This window comes from Esox lucius, chromosome 17 (assembly GCF_011004845.1).
Source record: "Esox lucius isolate fEsoLuc1 chromosome 17, fEsoLuc1.pri, whole genome shotgun sequence".
Taxonomy (NCBI): Eukaryota; Metazoa; Chordata; class Actinopteri; order Esociformes; family Esocidae; genus Esox; species Esox lucius.
The window spans coordinates 14,634,858-14,656,644 of NC_047585.1; the positions used below are offsets into that span (position 1 = coordinate 14,634,858).

A 21,787-nucleotide genomic window follows, 5' to 3' on the forward strand; every position below is an offset into this window, starting at 1 on the left:
AGACAACAAAACTTATGTTAAATCACATCAAATAATACAATAAAACGTTTAATAAAACCAATAACAGATTAAAATAGTAAGAGGACGTTAAAAATAAGTAAAGAGTGGACTTGACAAAAACCAAGGGACAACCTCAGACTGAACTAAAACCAAGAGAAAAAGGTGGCTCTTTAAATTTGATTTAGAATTGCAATGGTGGAACGGGACTTAATGTGGGATGGGGGACTATTCCAGAGCAGGGGAGCAGCAACAGACAAAACTAGGCTACCCCATCCTTCCTGGAGAGTGGGCTCTTGCTTTTTCCAAATATACAAAATAGTTTTTTTTGAAAGCCCAAACATCTTCATTTCCAAAATGAAGATGGCCACCCTAACAGGGACTGAAAACATTTAGGAACCGATAACATGCTAAATGTCATTCCGCTAATATTAGTTTCATTGGCTCTTAAAATTACATTTGACTTCCATTGTACTGGACACAGGTTAATAAGAATAATATCTGTTTCTCACTGTCTCTTGGTCTATACATTCATCTAATGGAGTATTCATTTTACCCACGGTGAGCATCTGCATCCATCTGAAGTAGTTTATGATTCTCTTTTTTTGTGATAAATAACAGCACATGTGAGTACAAATGTGTACTTTCTAATTCATGATTAAACGTTAAAGTACTTAACAATCGGGTAACAAAATATTGACATTTTATCCTGGCAATTTTGTAAGTCATAAAGAGTGTAATTAACTTGATGTTGCACAAAAACTTAATATACTTCACTGCATAACAAAGTGCAAACTTAATATATGCTTGGTGCTCCTTTCATATCCACCATTTCATAAGCCCCCCTGTTTCGGCCCTCTCTTTATCACAGCCTCCATCCCGTTCTCAGTTGAAATCCAACACTACTGTTGTTTGCTCCTTGGGGTTTAAGGCCGGGTGTCTCTGTAAAGCACTTTGTGACAACTGCTGTTGTAAAAAGGGCTTTATAAATAAATTTTGATTGATTGATTGATTGATTGTCACCATGAATAATCTACACAGGCACGTTGCACGTTGTCTCCCATGGACGATACATTGTCTACTCCTCAAGTTTCAACTCAAACTTTAAAGGGGTTCAGAGTGTAGTAGAGAGCTGTGCTTCAAATATTTTCATCGGGGGTTGGCCTAGTCTTCCCATTACGATCCGTAGCCTTGTGGGTCTACAGGGTGTCACTTGTGACCCCCCCCCCCAATGTGTTATAAAGGCCTCCCACTGAAATACATTGGCAACTCCTAAAATCTGTACACAATCATTAAAGGGTTTCCGAGTGTCATAGAGAGCTGTGCTTTGGATGTTTTCATCACAGGGCTAGTCCACTCTGTACTCTTTTAGCGTCCTGCATCCACAGGAAGTCATGCATGACCCCGAAAAATGGAATACGCCAATCAGCCATAACATTATGACAATTGACAAGTGAATTGAATAACACTGATAATGTCATTATGTGAACATTCTGCCCTCAAAGTTGATGTGTTAGAAGCAGGAAAAATGGGCAAGCATAAGGATCTGAGTGACTTTGATAAGGGCCAAATTGTGATGGCTAGATGACTGGGTCAGAGCATCTCCAGAACTGCAGCCCTTGTGTGTTCCCGGTCTGCAGTGGTCAGTACCAATCAAAAGCTGTCCAAGGAAGGAAAAGCGGTGAACTAGTGACAGGGTCATGGGCGGCCAAGGCTCACTGATGCATGTGGGGAGTGAAGCCTGGCCCTTGTGGTCTGATCCAACAGGCGAGTTACTGTAGCTCAAATTGCTGAAAAGGTTAATGCTGGTACTGATAGAAAGGTGTCAGAACACAGTGCATCACAGTTAGTTGTGTATGGGGCTGTGTAACCGCAGACCAGTCAGGGTGACCATGCTGACTCCTGTCCACTGCCGATAGTGCCTACAATGGGCACGTGAGCATCAGAACTGGACCACGGAGCAATGGAAGAAGGTGGCCTGGTCTGATGAATCACGTGCGTGTGCATGTGCGTCACTTACCAGGCAAACATATAGAGAACACATGGCCCCAGGTTGTACTATGGGAAGACAAGCATGTGGAGGTGTGTTCTGCTGGGAAACCTTGGGTCCTGCCATTTATGTAGATGTTACTTTGACCTGTCAGGAATACACTGACACAGGATGGGGATCCAAGGTTTATTAGGCAACACACCCAGTCCACACTCCAAAGACAGGGTCCCAAGGCAGGCGGTAAGACAGGGTCCCAAGGCAGGCGGTAAGACAGGGTCCCAAGGCAGGCGGTAAGACAGGGTCCCAAGGCAGGCAGTAAGACAGGGTCCCAAGGCAGGCGGTAAGACAGGGTCCCAAGGCAGGCGGTAAGACAGGGTCCCAAGGCAGGCGGTAAGGCAGTACACAGGTAAGCAGTCAGCGGAAGCAATAGTACACGAAGGGCTAGGCAGAGACAAGGTCAAAATGAACAAGGATAGCGACTGTCATGAAAACAACACTGGGAGTAGTAAACTGGAGAGCTCAGTAGAGTCGTGAACAAACAATACCTCACAAGGAACTAAGGACCGGACTGAATATAAAGGGTAACCAAGGACAGGTGGTAATCAAACACAGGTGATCACTATTCGGGTGATGAGGGGCATGGTTGGACAGGTTGATATGAAGGAGTACTGCCTGACGGCAGGGAACCAGTAGGGGGCATGGAAGTACCACCTATCTAAGCATTGTTGCTGACCATGTGCACCCTTTCATGGCAGTGGTATTCCCTGATGGCATTGGTCTCTTTCAGCAGGATAATGCACCCTGCCACAAAGCAAAAATGGTTCAGGAATGGTTTGCAGTGTAATACACTGGACCTGGACAGTAGACTTGCAGTGTAATATACTGGATCTGGATGTAGACCAGGCCCAAAACACATCCTGTGTAGTAGTAATTTGTGTGTTTTTGACATATTGCTCAGAACAGGTCGCTCAGAAAGACACTGTTTTCGACGTGCTCCATCAGGGGAATGGGGAGATTAATAATCTACACAGTTATGCTAGCTGTGCATTTTTCCAATCAGCACTTGTACACATTATTTCCCATAGACAATACTTTGCCTACTCGTCAAATTTGAACACAATAGTTATTGTTATTTTGTTGCCCCTGTCCCAGCTTTATTGAAACGTGTGGCTGGCATCAAATTCAAATATCAAATTCAAAGTGGGCATATATTTTTGAAGAAAAAATATAATTTCTCAGTTTCAACATTTGATATGTTGTCTTCATTCTGCACTGCCCAAATAAATTAAGGGAACACGTAATCACCACAGTATAACACCAAGTCAATTAAAATTCAGGGATATCAGTCCATCCAGTTAGGAAGCAAAAACAGTAGTTCATCAAAGTCACCTGTTTTGGTGCAAATGAAAGTGACAACCGATGCACTGGAGAGGCAACAGAAAGACAACCCCCAAAAAGGCAATGGTTTTGCAGGTGGTGGCTGACAATTGCTCTCTCCTCATACTTCCTGACTGATTCTTCTCTAGTTTCTAATTTTGATAGTGTCCTTATCACTACTGATAGCATGAGGTGGTACCTGCAGCCCATTCAGGTTGCACAGGTAGTCCAGCTCCTCTAGGATGGCACTTCCATATGTGCCATCGCAAGAAGATTTGCTGTGTCACCTAGTACAGTCTCAAGAGCAAGGAGGAGATAACAGGAGACGGCCCGTTACACGAGGAGAGCTGGACAGGGCCGTAGAAGGGCATCAACCCAGCAGCAGGATCGGTATCTGCTCCTTTGCGTGAGGAGGAACACTGCCAGAGCCCTACAAAATGACCTCAGGCGGGCTACTGGTGTGCATGTTTCTGACCAAACTTGTTTCTGACCAAATTGTGGCATGAGATCCCGACATCCTCTAGCGGGACCTGTGCTCACAGCCCAGCACTATGCAGCTCAATTGTCATTCACCAGAGAACACCAGAATTGGCAGGACCGCCATTGGCGCCCCGTTCTCTTCACAGATGAGAGCAGGTTCACACTGAGCATGTGACAGATGTGAAAGAGTCTGGAGAGGCCATGGGGAACATTATGCTGCCTGCAACATCATCCTGCATGACCAGTTTGGCGTTGGGTCAGGGGGGACATATCCTTGGAGGGTCACACAGACCTCCAGGTGCTAGCCAACTGTACCCTGACTGCTGTTTGGTACCGGGATGAAATCCTCAGACCCATCTTCAGACCTTACGCTGGTGCAGTGGGTCCTGGGTTCCTTCTGGTGCAGGACAATGCCAGCCTCATGTGGCCAGAGTGTGTAGGCAGTTCCTGAATGATGAAATCATTGATGCAATTGACTGGCCCTCACGTTCTAAGTGAGAACCTCTGGGACGTTATGTATCAGGGCATCCGACACCTCCCAGTAGCACCACAGACTGTCCAGGAGCTCACTGATACCCTGATCCAGGTCCAGGAGGAGATCCCCCTGGACACCACTCGCTGTTTTATCAGGAGCATGACCAGACGTTGTCAGGAGTGCATACAGGGAACGTGGGCGCCATGCACACAACTGAGTCACATTATGAGTTGGAACAGCATGTGATTTCAATTGTTTACTTTGATTTTCAGTGTGGGATTGAATCCAGCCCTCAATCAGTTGGTGATTTTGGTTGCCATTGGCCGTTGTTACGTCATTTTGTTCTGAATGAATTACACAATGTATAGAAAAAGATTTTCACCTTTTAATATATTTCATTAATTGTGACCGAATATGTGATTTAAGTGTTCCCTTAATTTTTTGAGCAGTTTATCTTATATTGAATATAAGGTTTAAATGATTGCACATCATTGCATTTTCTGATAAGTCTTTACATTTTATATGTATTTAATCAATTTTAAAATAAGGCTGTAACGTAAAACAAAATGTGGAGAAAGGGAAGGGATCTCAGTACTTTCCAAATGCACCCAATTTCTAAAATGTCACTGTTTATTGTTTTCTCTTTAAACAGAGCCAGAGCTGCAGGGAGCTCAGCAGGAGGTAGAACTGCTTAGACATGAAGTGGAAAAGTTGAAGAAATGTGGTAAAGTTATATATATATTTTCTTTCTGTTCTCAGAGAAAAGCCTTTCAGAATCCCAAAGGAACTGCTCAATATCTCTTTTCCAGAAGTTGATGAAGGCTCTGTAAGAGGAACTAATGTGGAGACAGCAATGCCCATAGTGTGAAGTTTAAAATGTCCCTCTGTCACTCCTGCAGACGTGGTGGAGTTGCGTAAAGCAAAGGAGCTGAATGATCGCCTGAACCAGGAAATCAGAGCCCTGAGAACACGGGTGCGCACCATGGACGCAGAAAGAAAAGCCCTGATAGAGATGGTAATCTACTAACATAATTAGATCAGAGCCCTGACTACATGGGTTTGCACCATGGATGCAGAAAAAATGCCCTGTTAGAGATGGTAATCTACTAAAATAATGAATATACATTGCTTATTATTCTCGAGAGACCTTCGCTTTCTCCACAAACAGTGAGGGAATTCTTTTTTTGATCCCCTGCTGATTTTGTACGTTTGCCCACTGACATCCCTCCTTAGATGTGTGCAAACCTGGTGTCCAACTACAAGAAACGTCTGACCTCTGTGATTGCCAACAAGGGTTTTGCCACCAAGTACTAAGTCATGTTTTGCAGTGGGATCAAATATTTATTTCACTCATTAAAATGCAAATCAATGTATAATATTTTTGACATGCGTTTTTCTGATTTTCTTTGTTGTTATTCTTTCTCTCACTGTTCATATAAACCTACCATTAAAATTATAGACTGATAATTTCTTTGTCAGTGAGCAAACATACAAAATCAGGGGATCAAATACTTTTTTCCCTCACTGTATCTGTAAAGTACAAATGCTTTTCCAATTTAGAGGCATGATGTATTTTAAACACAGGCTTGGTTAAGTACTGTAAAAAAGTCAATAAGAACAGTGTAGCATACATTGTATAATTATTTTTATAGTAATTATTATTTACTTTTCAGAGTTGTGGCCCGTTGTTTTATAAAGACCAAATACAAAATCATGAATGTAAAAAAAGTTTAATTGAGCGTAGGCCTGCACGGAACATCACAAAGGCTACTGTAAATTAAAAGCTTTTTCTACAGTATATGAAAATTCTATAAGATTTGTTCCACTGTTTTTGATTGTAGCCTCAAATAGCCACAACAGCCTATTAACTACTGTATGAAACTAACTTGAAGTGGGTACAGCCTCAGTGTTCACTGTAATTGTGTACCAGGAAGTTGCACAAAGGAACAGACAGTTATTTCAGTTATTCAAAATTGGAAACATTGCACATAACCCTCTGTGTTTAGACAGTTTACAATCTTGCACAACTGGATTTAGACAATGCCCTGCTAGCGCAACAGGTTTTAAGTTGGCCAGTAACAAGAATATATTCTTCCAGTGGCCTTAACCTTGACAATATTAACAGATCTTACTCATCACTATGTGAACCAGGTTTAAATCAATATGGAAATTAGCAGAAATAGCAGATTGTTAGAAAGATTCTACAAATGTACAATCAGTTTCACAAATCTTCAAAATTAGTGACTGCTGATGCACTACATTAATGATTACATTCAGTCAACAATTCACACAAAAATTCAACATGGGATTGTTTGTCACCTATTATTTGTTCTGAAACACTATTGATTCGATTCCGGCACCAATTCTTAAGCAGGAAGAAAAGCAGTTTTAACTTTAAATTTCTCTTAATCCATGTAGTAGCACAGAGAGATGAATAAGCCTCCTGGGCCTTACCAGTCAGAGCATACTGTAGCATCAATGTGTCGTCTGCATCTGGCAAAGTCTGAGAGTCTGTCACATGTTTAAACAGTGTGAAAAACAAATGAGGTTCTTTCTTAGGAAACTTAGACAACAACTGGAGATTACCAACAACATCAAAAGCCTGAGAAGGAATGTCCCATTGGGGATCCTGGGTAGTTATCCTGTAGGGACAACTCACCTGGAGGCCTACCTTCTCTGAGCAATTCTCCCCACTGATGTTGTCACAGTTGTATATCTTATCAGTATCATGCTTCAACCATTCCAAATTCTGGTTATTTTTTATTAAATTCAATCATGATATATTTGCAATAGGAGTAACCTCTTTTGTTACTCAAATGTAAAACCAACACTTGATTGAAACTGTCAATTACACAGTTGGGCTTGAATGTGATAGTTCTCTTCTCGTTTAAGTGATCTTCTCTCAATGCACCAGATCAAATTTATACTACTATGCACTGACGCTCAGCAGCATACTAACTTGGCTAAGGTAAAACCAAAGTATGAAGATGAGAACTCAACAAATCAAACTAGAACAAATCAACTGTTAATAAAAACATCCATCCATCCATCTTCTTCCGCTTATCCGGGGCCGGGTCGCGGGGGCAGCAGTCTAAGCAGGGATGCCCAGACCTCCCTCTCCCCAGACACTTCCTCTAGCTCTTCCGGGGGGACACCGAGGCGTTCCCAGGCCAGCCGGGAGACATAGTCCCTCCAGCGTGTCCTAGGTCTTCCCCGGGGTCTCTTCCCGGTGGGACGGGACCGGAACACCTTCCCAGGAAGGCGTTCCGGAGGCATCCGAAACAGATGCCCAAGCCACCTCAGCTGACCCCTCTCGATGTGGAGGAGCAGCGGCTCTACTCTGAGCTCCTCCCGGGTGACCGAGCTTCTCACCGTATCTCTAAGGGATCGCCCAGCCACCCTGCGGAGAAAGCTCATTTCGGCCGCCTGTATCCGGGATCTTGTCCTTTCGGTCATGACCCAAAGCTCATGACCATAGGTGAGAGTAGGAACGTAGATTGACTGGTAAATCGAGAGCTTCGCCTTGCGGCTCAGCTCTTTCTTCACCACGACAGACCGATACATCGACCGCATTACTGCAGAAGCTGCACCGATCCGTCTGTCAATCTCCCGTTCCATCCTTCCCTCACTCGTGAACAAGACCCCTAGATACTTAAACTCCTCCACTTGAGGCAGGCACTCTCCACCAACCTGAAGTGGGCAAGCCACCCTTTTCCGACTGAGGACCATGGCCTCGGATTTGGAGGTGCTGATTCTCATCCCCACCGCTTCACACTCGGCTGCAAACCGTCCCAGTGCATGCTGAAGGTCCTGGTTAGAAGGGGCCAACACGACAACATCATCCGCAAAGAGCAGAGATGAAATTGTGTGGTCCCCAAACCTGACACCCCCCGGCCCCTGGCTGCGCCTAGAAATTCTGTCCATAAAAATTACGAACAGAACCGGCGACAAAGGGCAGCCCTGCCGGAGTCCAACATGCACTGGGAACAAGTCTGACTTACTGCCGGCAATGCGGACCAAGGTCCTGCTTCGGTCGTACAGGGAGCTGACAGCCCTTAGCAAAGGACCCAGGACCCCATATTCCCGAAGCACCCTCCACAAGATGCCGCGAGGGACACAGTCGAATGCCTTCTCCAAATCCACAAAACACATGTGGATTGGTTGGGCAAACTCCCATGAACCCTCCAACACCCCGTAGAGGGTATAGAGCTGGTCCAGTGTTCCACGGCCCGGACGAAAACCACACTGTTCCTCCTGAATCCGAGGTTCTACTATCGGCCGTATTCTCCTCTCCAGAACCCTGGCATAGACTTTCCCGGGGAGGCTGAGAAGTGTGATCCCCCTATAGTTGGAACACACCCTCCGGTCCCCCTTCTTAAAAAGAGGGACCACCACCCCGGTCTGCCATCCCAGAGGCACTGTCCCCGACCGCCACGCGATGTTGCACAGGCGTGTCAACCAAGACAGCCCCACAACATCCAGAGACTTGAGGTACTCAGGGCGGATCTCATCCACCCCCGGTGCCTTGCCACCGAGGAGTTTCTTGACCACCTCAGTGACTTCAGCCCGGGTGATGGACGAGTCCACCTCTGCTTCCTCAATCCTCTGCTTCCTCAATGGAAGATGTGATGGCGGGATTGAGGAGATCCTCGAAGTACTCCTTCCACCGCCCGACGACATCCTCAGTTGAGGTCAACAGCTGCCCACCTCTACTGTAAACAGCGTTGGTAGGGCACTGTTTCCCTCTCCTGAGGCGCCGGATGGTTTGCCAGAATCTCTTCGAGGCCAGCCGATAGTCCTTCTCCATGGACTCACCGAACTCCTCCCAGGCCCGAGTTTTTGCCTCCACAACCACCCGGGCTGCAGCCCGCTTGGCCTGCCGGTACCCGTCAGCTGCCTCAGGAGTCCCACAAGCCAACCAGGCCTGATAGGACTCCTTCTTCAGCTTGACGGCATCCCTTACTTCCGGTGTCCACCACCGGGTTCGGGGATTGCCGCCTCGACAGGCACCGGAGACCTTACGGCCACAGCTCCGAGCGGCCCCTTCGACAATGGCGGTGGAGAACATGGTCCACTCTGACTCAATATCTCCAGCCTCCCTCGGGATCCAGTCGAAGCTCTGCCGGAGGTGGGAGTTAAAGATCTCTCTGACAGGAGACTCGGCCAGACGTTCCCAGCAGACTCTTACAGTACGCTTGGGCCTGCCGAGTCTGTCCAGCTTCCTCCCCCGCCATCGGATCCAACTCACCACCAGGTGGTGATCAGTTGACAGCTCCGCCCCTCTCTTCACCCGAGTGTCCAAGACATACGGCCGCAGGTCAGATGAGACGACAACAAAGTCGATCATCGACCTCCGGCCTAGGGTGTCCTGGTGCCACGTGCACTGATGGACACCCTTATGCATTGAACATGGTGTTCGTTATGGACAAACTGTGACTAGCACAGAAGTCCAATAACTTGAACACCACTCGGGTTCAGATCAGGGGGGCCGTTCCTCCCAATCACGCCCCTCCAGGTGTCACTGTCGTTGCCCACGTGGGCGTTGAAGTCCCCCAGTAGAACGATAGAGTCCCCAGTCGGAGCACTTTCCAGCACCCCTCCCAGAGACTCCAAGAAGGTCGGGTACTCTGCACTGCCGTTCGGCCCATAGGCACAAACAACAGTGAGAGACCTATCCCCGACCCGTAGGCGCAGGGAAACGACCCTCTCGTTCACCGGGGTAAACTCCAACACATGGCGGCAGAGCTGGGGAGCTATAAGCAAACCCACACCAGCCCGCCGCCTCTCACCATGGGCAACTCCAGAGTGGTGAAGAGTCCATCCTCTCTCAAGGAGTGTGGTTCCAGAGCCCAAGCCGTGCGTATAGGTGATCCCGACTACCTCTAATCGGAACCTCTCAACCTCACGCACTAACTCAGGCTCCTTCCCCGCCAGCGAGGTGACATTCCACGTCCCTAGAGCTAGTTTCCGTGTCCAGAGATCGGGTTGTCTAGGCCCCTGCCTTCGACTGCCGCCCGATCCACTTCGCACCGGCCCCTTATGGTCCCTCCCGTGGGTGGTGAGCCCACGGGAAGGCGGCCCCACGTCGCCCGTTCGGGCTGAGCCCGGCCGGGCCCCATGGGGAAAGGCCCGGCCACTAGGCGCTCGCTTACGAGCCCCAACCCCGGGCCTGGCTCCAGGGTGGGGCCCCGGCTGCGCCATACCGGGCGACGTCACGGAACTCAAAGTCTTTATCATCATTAAGGGGGTTTTGAACTGCTCTTAGTCTGACCCGTCGCCTAAGACCTGTTTGCCTTGGGAGACCCTACCAGGGGCATATAGCCCCAGACAACATAGCTCCTAGGGTCACTCGGGTACTCAAACCCCTCCACCGCGTTAAGGTGGCAGTTCATGGAGGGGTAATAAAAACATGTTTATGACAATGTCACTTCAAAATAATTTTATGTTAATGCAGATGTTTTTATCTGTTGTTTTGAGTGTTGCCTTCACAGCAGTGTTCCTAACTGCCTTTGTGCTCTGTGTCAGAGAGAAGAGCAGTCTGTGCCTCAGACACACAGTGTGTCTCTCCAGACCGACCTGCAGCTTGTGGACCAACATAAGACGGACAAAAGGTTGCTCCTTAACTTTAACAAATGAACTCCAAACAAAACCCAGTGTATGATTTAGATTTGTGTTGTCTCTTAAATATAGTGCCAGTAATAAATGTTGACACACCTACCCCTTTGAAGGTATTATTTAGTTAATATTTTCCACGTTGTAGAATAATAGTGAAGACATCAAAACTATGAAATAACACATGGAATCATGCAGCAACCAATAAAGTGTTGAACAGATCAAAATACATTTCATATTGTGGATACTTCAAAGTAGTCACAACCATCTGTTGTGTTTTGACATGGATTGTGGTTGGTATACCGAAGACCATCCTTGTCTGTAATGACATAATGAAAGTTTCTTCACGTGCAGTCCCAAAACCATCAATGCATCAAATGTTTTACAGAGTTCAACTAACAGACACATCTCAACATCCACTGTTCAGAGGAGACAGCGTGAATTAGACCTTAATGGTTGAATGGCTATAAAGAAACCACTACTGAAGGACATTAGTAAGAAGATACTTGCTTGGTCCAAGAAATGGACATTAGACCAGTGAAAATCTGTCCTTTAGTCTGATGAGTCCAAATGAGAGTTTTGGTTCCAAGAGCCATGTCTTTGTGAGACGCAAAGTGGGTGAACGAATGATATCCACGTGTAGTTCCCGCCTTGAAGCATTGAGGAGGAGGTGTGATGGTGTGGGTGTGCCTTGATAATCACTGTCTGTGATTTAAAATGTTGTATTCACTAAACCAGCAAGGCTGCCACAGCATTCTGCAGTGATACACCATCTGATTTTTGCTTACTGGGACTATCATTTGTTTTTCAACAGGACAATAACCCAAAACACATCTCAAGGTTGTGTAAAGACTATTTGACCAAGAGAGAGTATAGAGCAGGGGTGTCCGAACTATTCCACGGAGGGCCATGTGTCTGCAGGTTTTCACTCTCTCCTCGTACCTGATTGACTAATTAGGTTACTAATTGGTTAGTTTCTACCCTCACCTGGTTGTTTAGGTGTGAACTGGGAACCAATTTATAAGAAAAACCAAAAACCTGCAGACAGACGGCCCTCCGTGGAATGGTTTGGACACCCCTGGTATAGAGGGAGAGAGTTGAGTGTTGGAGTGCTGTATCAGATGACATGGCATCCACAATCACCAAATCTCAACCCAATTGAGATGGTTTGGGATGGGTTGGACCACAGTGTGAAGGAAAAGCAGCCAACAGGTACTCTGCATATGTGGGAACTCCTGCAAGACTGATGGAAAATCATTTCAGGTGACTACCTCATGAAGCTGGTTGAGAGAATACTAAGTGCGCAAAGGTTGTCTACTTTCAAGCATCTAAAATTAAAAGTATTTTGATTAAACATGTTTTTGGCTACTGAATGATTCCACATGTGTGTATATAGTCTTAATGTCTTCACTATTATTCTACAATGTGGAAAATAGTCAAATTAAAGAAATAGCCTTGAATCAGTAGGTCTGTCCAAACGTTTAGCTGGTACTATATACAGTATCTCACAAAAGTGAGTACACCCCTCACACTTTTGCAAATATTTGATTATATCTTTTCATATGACAACACTGAAGAAATGACACTTTGCTACAATTTAAAGTAGTGAGTGTACAGCTTGTATAACAGTGTATATTTGCTGTCCCCTCAAAATAACACAACACACAGCCATTAATGTCTAAACCACTAGCAACAAAAGTGAGTACACCCCCAAGTGAAAATGTACAAATTGGGCCCAATTCGCCATTTTCCCTCCCCGGTGTCATGTGACTCGTTAGTGTTACAAGGTCTCAGGTGTAAATGGGGAGCAGGTGTGTTATATTTGGTGTTATTTCTCTCACACTCCCTCATACTGGTCACTGGAAGTTCAACATGGCACCTCATGGCAAAGAACTGAAGAGGATCTGGAAAAAAAACATCTTTATGTTTCTCTACATAAAGATGGCCTAGGCTATAAGAAGATTGCCAAGACCTTGAAACTGAGCTTCAGCACGGTGGCCAAGACCATACAGCGGTTTAATAGGACAGGTTCCACTCAGAACAGCCCTCGTCATGGTCGACCAAAGAAGTTGAGTGCACATACTCAGCGTTGTATCCAGAGGTTGTCTTTGGGAAATAGACGTATGAGTGCTGCCAGCATTGCTGCAGAGGTTGAAGGGATGGGGGGTCAGCCTGTCAGTGCTCAAACCATATGCCGCACACTGCATCAAATTGGTCTGCTTGGCTGTTGTCCCAATAGGAAGCACCTTCTAAAGATGATGAAAGATGAAGAAAGCCCGCAAACAGTTTGCTGAAGACAAGCAGACTAACGACATGGATTACTGTAACCATGTGCTGTGGTCTGATGAGACCAACATAAACTTATTTGGTTAAGATGGTGTCAAGCGTGTGTGGCGGCAACCAGATGAGGAGTACAAAGACAAGTGTGTCTTGCCTACAGTCAAGCATGGTGGTGGGAGTGTCATGGTCTGGGGCTGCATGAGTGCTGCCAGCATTGGGGAGCTACATTTCATTGAGGGAACCATGAATGTCAACATGTACTGTCACATAATGAAGCAGAACATGATCTCTTCCCTTCGGAGACTGGTCCACAGGACAGTATTCCAACATGATAACGACCCCAAACACACCTCCAAGATGACCACTGCCTTGCTAAAGAAGCAGAGGGTAAAGGTGATGGACTGGCCAAGCATGTCTCCAGACCTAAACCCTATTGAGCATCTGTGGGACATCCTCAAACGGAAGGCGGAGGAGCGCAAGGTCTCTAACATCCACCAGCTCTGTGATTTCGTCATGGAGGTGTGGAAGAGGACTCCAGTGGCAACCTGTGACGCCCATAAGGGTTAAGGCAGTGCTGGAAAATAATGGTGGCCAAACAAAATATTGACACTTTGTGCTCAATTTGGACATTTTCACTTAAGGGTGTACTCAATTTTGTTGCCAGCGGTTTAGACATGAATGGCTGTGTGTTGTGTTATTTTGAAGGGACAACAAATCTACACTGTTATTCAAGCTGTACACTGACTACTTTACATTGTAGCAAAGTGTCATTTCATTATATCTTTTCATGTGTGTTCTCACATGAAAAGATATAATGAAATATTTCACTTTAGTGAAATACTGTATGTTTCCATTTCCAGTCACTTAAGTGAAGGAAGGGTGATGGTCGTCTTGTTCTCTCCTTAACACAGATCCCTCCAGCAATCAGAGACCAGATACAAACTGGATGAGATGCAGCATCAAATTCAGAGGTTGCAGGAGAAATACGATGAGCTTATAAATGCTATAAAGAATGCACAGGAGGAGTATGAGGAACTGAAGAAGCGGAGAGAGGAGGAAGAAAAGGTCCTGGAGCTACTGATGGAGAGGACTGAGGAGGTTGAGGAGGAGTTTGAGGAAATAACTTCCAGGAAAAAGGAGGAGGAGAGGTTGTGTAAGGACCTGAAGACTAAGATGGATGAGGAGAAGAAGGATTATGAATTTATGAAGAGAGTAAGAGAGGAGATGGAGTTGAACCTGAATGAACCTCTGGTTCAGAACGAGCAACAGCAAAGAAGGCCGGTGAAAGAAGTGCAGACTAAGGTGAGATGACTCCTGTCTGTCCAACATTGTTAACACTGGTCACTAGGAGTGGCTACAGATTTATTTTGAATGGTTTAGGACCAATAGAACCTTATCCTCTATTAAAACCAATATTCCTTCAATATTTGTAAATGGAATTAAGTTTCAAGTTAATAGAATAGTGAAATTAAAGTACCAAATTTTTTAACCATTATTTTATCAGATAAGTATGACTAAAAACAGATTCTGAATTACAGCAACAATCTGGGAGCAATTAAGGTTAACTATCTTGCTCACGGTTAGAACAATAACAGATTTCTCACCAAGGGGATTCACTCTAGCAACCCCTAACCTACCCAGCTGCCCTAATTTGACAATATCTCACAACAGATTTCTTCAATCCATCCTAATATTAATCATTAATATCACCCCAAAAAAACTGGATGATTGTTATTGAGGAAACCAAACACAGAATTTCTACCTTTAGGAAGTTTGTCGTCAGAACAAGACTCATTGCAAAAAAGGTTAGCCTGAATTTATTTTGCACTGGCAGCTTCCTTTGTGTTTAATCTGTTTAAAATGTGCATTACAGCTCCACAAACTTAATTTGTTTATTTGGATATTTGGATTTGTTACTGCTCTTTAATTGCTTATGTCATCAACAGTAAAACAAATTTACCACATGAAGACATGGACTGGTACAGTTGTTACAGGCATGTGTTGACACTTTGTTTTACACTACAGCATATGCATGAATACCAATGCCTTTCATTGGCCATAATCTTGTCTGCTACCGTTTTATAGTATAGAACGTAGACTGTTCTGTAATATACGTTTTAAAAATCATTTAGAATTTTTTTATAAGCTTTTTGAACTATTGCCTAATCATTTTGTTTGTTTTCAGGCAAATAATCCTCACAAATGGGCCTGTTAGGCAACCCTTGCTGTTTGGTGTCATATGCCATCACTCTTCCACATACAGTGGGGAGAACAAGTATTTGATACACTGCCGATTTTGCAGGTTTTCCTACTTACAAAGCATGTAGAGGTCTGTAATTTTTATCATAGGTACACTTCAACTGTGAGAGACGGAATCTAAGAAAATCACATTGTATGATTTTATTAATTCATTTGCATTTTATTGCATGACCTAAGTATTTGATCACCTTCCAACTAGTAAGAATTCCGGCTCTCACAGACCTGTTAGTTTTTCTTTAAGAAGCCCTCCTGTTTTCCACTCATTACCTGTATTAACTGCACCTGTTTGAACTTGTTACTTGTATAAAAGACACCTATCCACACACTTAATCAAACAGACTCCAACATCTCCACAATGGCCAAGACCACTGTGATTCCGTCACTTACAGTTGAAGAGTTCCTATGATAAAAATTACAGACCTCTACATGCTTTGTAAGTAGGAAAACCTGCAAAATCGGCAGTGTATCAAATACTTGTTCTCCCCACTGTAGGACAGCTATGTGGATCACCTGGTTAATTGATAACTTGGACAGTTTCTCCCATCCTGCCGTAGGAACTCTATTGGTCCTTAAGACTTAACATTAGACACTTGGTGGCTTCTCTGACCACCCAACTTGCTGCGGTTCAGTCAGTATGTGATGGCCCGCCCGAAACAGAGTCTGACGGAAGTATTCTGGTGTTGCTAGCAGCCAATCCTTTGGAATATTTCTATGATTATGACAACTGACGAAACCCAGACATAACCTAACGAAACCCAACGTGCTATTTGGCGACCTTACTCCTAAGGGATAGCCTTATTCAAGTCCTTTGCCACTGCGATGCAACATTTTTAAGCGCATATGAGCCACTATTAAATGTTCTACATGTGATTCCTACATCATGTTTGGAAACGGCAGAGGCCTCAGGCTGATCCCTGTACATTGCCGCAACATGATATTTATTTTTACACAGTGCATTTTAGTGCATTTAATTTTTTCTTGAACATTTAATTCTCTGGCAACTGCTCTTGTGGCTTTTTATGCAGTCAGCATGCTCCCTTTGAACCTGAGACATCTGTGGCATTGTGTTGTTTGACAAAACTACACACTTGAGTGGCCTTTTATTGTCTACAGCACAATGTGCACCTGTTAATTACCATGCTGTTTAATCTCATTCTTGAAAAGCCACACCTATGCTACACCTGGCAGATGGATGGATTATCTTGGCAAAGGTGAAATGCTCACTAACAGGTTTTTACAACAGCAGTTGTCACAAAGTGCTTTACAGAGACACCCGGCCTTAAACCCCAAGGAGCAAACAACAGTAGTGTTGGATTTCAGTGGCTAGGAAAAACTCCCTAAGAAGTCTGAATTTTAGGAAGAAACCTAGAGAGGACCCAGGCTCAGAGGGGTGACCAGTCCTCTTCTGGCTGTGCCGGGTGAGATATTAAGAGTCCAATTGGAATAATAAATACATTTCTCTGGGCTAAATCCAGAGTCTATTTGATTCTAGACTAGGTCAAAAATATGACCAGATGGACAAGGACAGGGACAGCAACGGGCCCCCCAAACCAGGTACTCCGCAGGTGTGGACCAGGACCTCATCTCCTCCTAAAATGTAAAACTGGAGGAGACTGAGAAAAGTTAGAAGTGCATTCCTCATATCCCCCAGCACAATAATATAGCAGCGTAACACCTTGGAACTGAGACATCATACATTTTATTTATGATGACCTGTTTATTTTATGACACCACAAGATCGTCAGCCCCTATTTCAAGCCCAGAGTTAATCCTAAAACTGATAGTGAGTCAGTGTTTTTGCTTAAAACATTTCTGGATGCTTTGTTGATGTGGGTGTGAGTATGGTGGTTGCATTACTAGTTTAACAGCTCTAGGAAGAAGCTCACTGTTTACTGCCGATACATCTCATTACACTGAACAAAATTATAAATGCAACACTTTTGTTTTTGCCCCCATTTATCATGAGCTGAACTCAAAGATCTACGACATTCCTGACTGCAGGAATGTCCACCAGTGCTGTTGCCCGTGAATTGAATATTCATATCTCTACCACAAGCCATCTCCAAAGGCGTTTCAGAGAATTTGGCAGAACATCCAACCGGCCTCTTGGCAGTTGGTTTTCTGTTTTACTCTTCTAATTCCTCAACAAAGAAGAACAGCTGGGGAGGTACTCTAAGCAGGTTTTAAGCAGGTTGTTTTGTAGTACAGGTAATTTTTTAGCTGGAACACTCCCGCCATTGGAACTCACTTCTCGTTTCCACCCGTCTTCCCTTTGTCATATCCTTTTAAGTGTAAAGAAATATTTCAAAACGTGTCACCGGGTAACCTGTCTATTTCTGCAATAATTCCAATCCTTGCTTTCCCTGTCATGTCACACAGAACATGTTTAAAAGTGCATTGTTAGCATAAAACAGGTTTAGGATATCAGGTGATATCTCTATCGTGTGAAAAAAAACATAAGCCATTACATTGTTATGATGACAGAGAAGCATGTTGCCTATAAAACTACAACCTCATTTCCAAATAAGTTGGGACGCTGTGTAAAATGCAATTAAGAACAGAATGCAATTATGTGCAAATAATTTATCCCAGTATTTAATTGAAAGTTGTCCAAAGACAACGGGGATATTTCAGAAAGCAGGGTTAACTTACTCTGAGTTGAAACCACAACTCTGTGTTGACTGACTCTGAGCTGTCCAACTCAGAGTAATTGGTAACAATTAGTTCAGTCAACTCTGAGTTAAGTTAACCCTGAGTAAAGCATGTGCACGAGGAGATAAAAAGCCCTCATCAATGGAACGCAGATAACGTGATTCATCATGGCAACAGGAGACAAAAGTCTCGGAAACCCGTACTTCTCTCCAGTGGAGTAATATATATTAATGAATGCACATGTAGGATATGTATATAGGAAAAAGCAATACAATAGCAGCAGCAAAAGAACGTGAGCTAGCGAGGCAGAAAATTGCTGACCAAGACAATGAAAAAACCAAACAGTCACATCTCGAGTGTTCCACTCTTAAACATTTGTCTATTGTGTGGGTGTAATATCAAGTTCAGAGTTTATCAAATGCACCGAATAACACAGCATCGTTCTGAACAGTGACATTCTTGTGACATGGCACACATCTACGTTGTAAGAATTAAGAAATCTATAAAGCAAAAATATACATGAAAATGTAAACCACCAGCAATTCTAAAGAGAGTAGGATGGGAAATATGAACAATATTGGTAGAAGTATTGAATATTATAAATATGTGTAATATGCCTATGAATGGTACATGCAAAATAATATTTTAATGTACATTAAATGTTGAGGTTGAGGAGCCTTATGGACTTGGGGGAAAAAACCTATGAGTCTGAAAGTGTGTGCTCTGATGCTCCGGTAGGGACAACCAGACAGCAGCAGCAGTGTAAATACACCATAGCCTTGGTGGCTGTAGTCTTTGATGATGTTCCCTGCTTTCCTAAAGCATTGTGTATGGTAGATGCCTTGCATGGAGGGGAGATGGCAGCCAATGACACGCTCCGCAGAGTTCTCTGCAGAGTATTGGTGCTTCTACAGGCTCTTCGAGAAAAGACGCCCTGTCTGACACATTCAGATTGTGTCGTGGAAAACCAAGTCCACAACGACTAGAACAAAAAGCACTTCAACTCAGGAACTTGTGAATCCAATAGACTTTAATGAAAATCATACAAGAATGACAGACATCAAAGCCAGGCCCTTCTGCAGATACACCCCAATTCTAAGTCCGGGACCATGGCTTTTATACAAAAACTTTTACCCATAACGCCATCTGACCATCCTTTTGAGTGTCCCCTGAGATGAGGGCCCTCTTCTTTGTTCTCTGTTTCTTCCTGAGTGTTCTTAATTAGAACTACTAACTCATGACAACCTTATGGTTAATTTTTGGGTCATACTTCCAATGAACTTAACACAGTCATAAGTTTTAGGGTCATAACTGTCTAGGTACAGGATGATACTATATTGAGGAGGCCACTCATGATGACCCCTGGGTCAAGATGTACATATCATGATGAGAGCTGTCCAGGTGTGTGTGTGGGCGGAGTATATCATTCGGGAAGTCGCTGTCAGTGTGCCTGGATTTCATATTAATAATATTTCATAAAGTGATTAATTAAAAATGCATATTGTTATATTCATAACACGTGTGATTATAAGCAACTTACAGAAAAATCCCTCACAATGGCAGGTGAAAGAGTAGTACAACTCAGGGTTAGTTGGATAAAACCTGCTAGCGAGCAGGTTAGCTTCACCAAGTATGTTGCCGAGAAACACTAAACTGGTTCGTTTCCATCAACTCTGAGTCAACTAACTCTAGGTTTTCACTACTCTGCTTTCTGAAATACCAAAAAAGTATTTAGTCAGCCACCAATTGTGCAAGTTCTCCCACTTAAAAAGATGTGAGAAGCCTGTAATCATAGGTACACTTCAACTATGAGAGACAGAATGAGAAAAGGAAATCCAGAAAATCACATTGTAGGATTTTTTATGAATTTATTGGTAAATTATGGTGGAAAATAAGTATTTGGTCAATAACAAAAGTTAATCTCAATACTCAATGACAGAGGTTACACAACGTTTTGTGTAAGTCTTCACAAGGTTTTCAGACACTGTTGCTGGTATTTTGGCCCATTCCTCCATGCAGATCTCCTCTAGAGCAGTGATGTTTTGGGACTGTCGCTGGGCAACACAGACTTTCAACTCCCTCCAAAGATTTTCTATGGGGTTGAGATCTGGTGACTGGCTAGGCCACTCCAGGACCTTAAAAATGCTTCTAACGAAGCCACTCCTTTGTTGCCTGGGCGGTGTGTTTGGGATCATTGTCATGCTGAAAGACCCAGCCACGTTTCATCTTCAATGCCCTTGCTGATGGAAGGAGGTTTTCACTCAAAATCTCACGATACATGGCCCCATTCATTATTTCCTTTACACGGATCAGTCGTCCTGGTCCCTTTGCAGAAAAACAGCCCCAAAGTATGATGTTTCCACCCCCATGTTTCACAGTAGGTATGGTGTTCTTTGGATGCAACTCAGCAATCTTTCTCCTCCAAACACAACGAGTTGAGTTTTTACCAAAAAGTTATATTTGGTTTCATCTGACATTTTCCCAATCCTCTTCTGGACCATCCAAATGCTCTCTAGCAAACATCAGACGGGCCTGGACATGTACTGACTTAAGCAGGGGGACACGTCTGGCACTGCAGGATTTGAGTCCCTGGCGGCGTAGTGTGTTACTGATGGTAGCCTTTGTTAATTTGGTCCCAACTCTCTGCAGGTCATTCACTAAGTCGCCCCGTGTGGTTCTGGGATTTTTGCTCACCGTTCTTGTGATCATTTTGACCCCACAGGGTGAGATCTTGCAAGGAGCCCCGGATCGAGGGAGATTATCAGTGGGCTTGTATGTCTTCCATTTTCTTATAATTGCTCCCACAGTTGATTTCTTCACATCAAGGTGCTTACCTATTGCAGATTCAGTCTTCCCAGCCTGGTGCAGGTCTACAATTTTGTTTCTGGTATTCTTTGACAGCTCTTTGGTCTTGGCCTTAGTGGAGTTTTGAGTGTGACTGTTTGAGGTTGTGGACAGGTGTCTTTTATACTGATAACAAGTTCAAACAGGTGCCATTAATACAGCTAACGAGTGGAGGACAGAGGAGCCTCTTAAAGAAGAAGTTACAGATTTGTGAGAGCCAGAAATCTTGCTTGTTCGTAGTTGACCAAATACTTATTTTACTGAGGAATTTACCAATAAATTAATTAATAATCCTACAATGTGATTTTCTGGATTTCTTCCCTCATTTTGTCACTCATAGTTGAAGTGTACCTGTGATGGAAATTACAGGCCTCTCTCATCCTTTTAAGTGGGAGAACTTGCACAATTGGTGGCTGACTAAATACTTTTTTGCCCCACTGTAAACACAGGCACTGATTGCAATTTAAAAAGCCACAGGTTTGGGAAATTCACCTTTAATCGCCATTTTCACCTTTGTGTCAATGTGTGTGTCTGTAACAAGGCCAAACATTTAAGGGTATGTAAACTTTTGGGCAATTTCTGGTTTTTTTATGATTTAAAAAGGAGCCAAAGAACTATGTGATAATAAATGGCTTCATATGATCACTATCCTTAAATAAAATAAAACATTTAGCATGATCAGTCATATTTTCAAAATCAATGCCAACATTTCACAATTTTTGCCAGGGTATGCAAACTTATGGGCACAACTGTATCTGGTCTGATGAAAAAATCAAACTATTAGGTCTTGCCAAGCGATAAGTCTGGTGAAACAAGGCTTC

General features: G+C 44.0%; 1 protein-coding gene across 8 annotated transcripts in view; it reads left to right on the forward strand.

Moving 5' to 3' along the window:
- si:dkey-264d12.5 (trichohyalin) overlaps positions 1-21,787 on the forward strand; it is a 50,203-nt gene that overhangs the window by 15,330 nt on the left and 13,086 nt on the right. For all 8 annotated transcript variants that reach the window (XM_010882018.5, XM_010882021.5, XM_010882022.5 and 5 more), the window contains 4 exons: positions 4,972-5,043; positions 5,219-5,334; positions 10,845-10,930; positions 14,123-14,513. In XM_010882018.5, coding sequence (XP_010880320.2) covers positions 4,972-5,043; positions 5,219-5,334; positions 10,845-10,930; positions 14,123-14,513 — 665 coding nt within the window. The remainder of the gene's footprint in view (positions 1-4,971; positions 5,044-5,218; positions 5,335-10,844; positions 10,931-14,122; positions 14,514-21,787) is intronic.